Consider the following 3220-nt stretch of genomic DNA (forward strand, 5'->3'; position numbering starts at 1 on the left):
CATTGCCATTTAAATACTGCAGGTGCGTGAATTCAGTAAAATAATCCAATATAGTCCAGTAGTCCATAATAGTAGAGGGTTATCCGTAGGACACTGCGTTAGAATGCACTCTTATCTAGGACATCGGTAGCCCACAGCCCTACAGCTATGCATACTGAGCACCAGCCTTTACTTTCAACTCTGGCAAAATTTACCTATTTGGTTTCACTGGTTATGTACATGCCTCCATTGGCTTTTTCTAGACAGCACTTACCTTCTGAGGCTAGGAACTAGGCCCAATCTGGGAGAGCAAGGAATGTCCACACTTCTCCAGTCAGACATCCCAGGCGCTGGCACCCAGGATCAGATGGCACTGGTGTTGGAGCAAAAGCTGTGTGCCCCACTTACCCTGCACTGGCACTCTGTCCTCAGCACGCGCCCTTATAGGAAGCTTACCTTTTCTTTATTCACTTTTTTAATTGCCCACTTAGTGTCTGTTTCCTTGTCTGTAGCTTCAAAGACCATTCCAAAACTCCCTTGTCCCAGTATTCTTCCAAAAGTATAGATTTCCTAGAAACAAAAGAAGAGTTTCTTTATTGGCCCCTCTCTGTCATTCACCTGGTGTTTAAAATGAACATGCAACACTGACAGACCCTGGGCACTGGGGCCACAGGAGGAGATCCTTCTCCGGGGTACAATCAGGAGACACTGCCAGCACACATTTGCTTCAGTATTAACAAATAGATCTTAATTAACCTCAAATAAGACTTGATTAAATTTTCATTGTCCCCCTTTGGAGGGAAACTATAAAAGTCTTAATGGTGAAATAGGTAAAGCTTTAAAGTATAAAAAGAAATGTTTTCCAGTCTATAATGTTAATGAAATATCTGTGAGCAAAAGGATAAACAGAACATTAATACATACACGTGTATGTGTTTGCCTGTGTGCATGTATATAAATAATACATTCACCCAGAAAATTATCCCAGTACGTGCTAGAAGTTTTATTTTATTTTATTTTTCATTTTTTATGTACTTGGTACAGGTTCTCACTATGCAGCTTGGACTTGTAGTGGTCCTCCTGTTTTCAGTCTCCCCAGTGGTGGGATTACAGGCGTGCAGTACCACACCTGGACTCTGTCACTGGCTCAGCCTGGGGGTGGGGCCAGCAGGGCATGCAGGACCAGGGGTCGAACCCTGGTCCCTGTGCTTGGGAAAGCAGGTGCTTAGTTCACTGAGCTATCTCACTGACCCGTGACAGAAATTTTAATATAAATTGGCCCTGAGAAGAAAATAAATACCACCCATAATTATACCATCCAGGCCAACAAACTTTCCACTTATTTTTCCCCCTCTGCTTATCATGTACTTTAAAAGAGAGAATGTGTCACTTTTACCAATAGCAGAATTCTGGTTCACCGAGCAGTGTCCGGGCCCACTCTGCAGGAAAGCTGAGCTGGGGCACTAGGCGAGGCCTCTGCCAGGTCTGGCAGCCGAGGCCTTCCCTGCGGAGACCACCGTTCTTCCTGTTTGGTATTTAGTACAGGGTGCACAGGGTCTCACTACACAGATTGGACTCGTAGTGATCCTCCTGTTTTCAGCTTCTCAAGCGCTGGGATTACAGGCGTGCACCACCACACCCAGGCTCAACTGCTGTCTCAGCGCGCTCTGGGGGCGGGGCCGGCATGCAGGAGCAGGCGCAGTAATCAGCTCAGCTATCAGGCCAGCCTGCCAAGACTACTTTACCTTTCTGTGGAGCCACTTGCACCTTTGCCATGAAACCGAGAAACAAGCCCCTCGCATTTCCTACTGCTCACACTCCATTCTTATTTTCCTGAAGGAAGATTTGGTACCTACCAGCACCCCTCCTTCTTGTAGGGCTCCCCGACCGCCCCTGCATGGTGATCACGCCTTCATTTGTGCTCCTTCTGCATGACACGCCAGTCCTCAAACTTTATTGCTCTCTTGCTAATACTGGCTCACATTTTTCTTCCAAGATGGTAGAGACGGACTCCGAGGAGCTGCTTCTTTTGTAGCCCTTAAAAGAACTAGAACTTTCTTTGTCCCTGATACTACTTAATAGCATAATAGTAAGAATCAAAAGTCAGAAAACTTAGATGATTAAGAAAGTAAGATAAAAGGGCTGGCTAGATAGCTCAGCAGACTAAAGCGCCTGCTTAGGCAAGCACAGGGACCAGGGTTCGATCCGGTTTGTCATGCCGGCCCGCCTCCGGGGTGCACTGAGATGACTGAGACTAGGTATGGGGGCGCACGCCTGTAATCCCAGCATTGGGAGGCTGAAAACAGGAGGATCACTATGAGTCTGAGCTGCGTAGTAAGACCTTGTACCAAATAGATAAATAAATAAATTTAAACAAATTTTAAAAAGTCAAAAAATAAAGTTAGGATCCAGACCTTCATCAGGCCACGGCCCAGGTGCAGGCTTGGTATGGTCACCCACCTGGACACAGAGAACACTGCAGAGGAGCCCCGGCCCATCAGTGCCTTTACATTATTTTGGATATGGCCACGCCACACTGGTTGCTACGGGGGGGGGGGGGGTCACTGGCTACACAAAAGTAGGTAGCGTGCCGAGCTTGGCTGCTGGGCTCCTTTTGGGCAGCTTAGTGGGCCTTGGGCTTACCAGTTGTTTCAGGACCCCAAGAACATTTGGGTTTTCCTAGTTTTGTCTGGGACCTTGGCTGGCATTATGGAAACGAGATTCTACCACTCTGGAAAATTTATGCCTGCAGGTTTAATTGCAGGTGCCAGTTTGCTGTTGGTTGCTAAAACTGGACTGAATGTGTTGAGCAGGCCACATTCACAGTGCTCACTCAGGAAGAATTAAAAACTCCAGACTTCCAATTTTAAATGTATTAAAGAAATACAGAACATGTACATACTTTAGCATTTTACTTAAAACAAAAAATTGAACTTGGTGAGGAAAAGGGTTAGTCACTAGCATCACACCCTTCGGAGGTGGTTGTATAAGCAGAGAGCTCAGTGATGCCCTCACATGGCTGGGTCTCCTGTAGTTGAGCTCACCTCTTGTTTCCGTATCAGAAGTTAAAAATCACAAGCAGTAAGATGCTAGCATCAACACTGGGGCCCCCAAAGCCTCATGCCCTGCTCAGAACATTATGCAAAACTTCTGGTGTGTTCTTTTGCTCATATTAGAGTACAGACTTATTTTGAAAGTATGTGAAATGGAATAATGAAAATCAAATTTATTATAAATAAAA

General features: G+C 45.8%; 1 protein-coding gene and 1 pseudogene across 1 annotated transcript in view; one reads left to right on the forward strand and one right to left on the reverse strand.

Annotated features, from left to right (window-relative positions):
• The window catches only part of Stk33 (serine/threonine kinase 33), a 122807-nt gene extending 122250 nt beyond the window's left edge, over window positions 1–557 (reverse strand). The window contains exon 1 of the mRNA XM_023707600.1: window positions 436–557. Within this exon, the coding sequence (XP_023563368.1) occupies window positions 436–504 (69 nt within the window). The 5' untranslated portion in view covers window positions 505–557. The remainder of the gene's footprint in view (window positions 1–435) is intronic.
• A 1538-nt stretch (window positions 558–2095) lies between these two features.
• Window positions 2096–2826, forward strand: LOC101590461 (annotated as a pseudogene).
• Window positions 2827–3220: the final 394 nt, after the last annotated feature.

The sequence above is a fragment of the Octodon degus genome, unplaced genomic scaffold (genome assembly GCF_000260255.1).
Source record: "Octodon degus isolate 3935 unplaced genomic scaffold, OctDeg1.0 scaffold00302, whole genome shotgun sequence".
Taxonomy (NCBI): Eukaryota; Metazoa; Chordata; class Mammalia; order Rodentia; family Octodontidae; genus Octodon; species Octodon degus.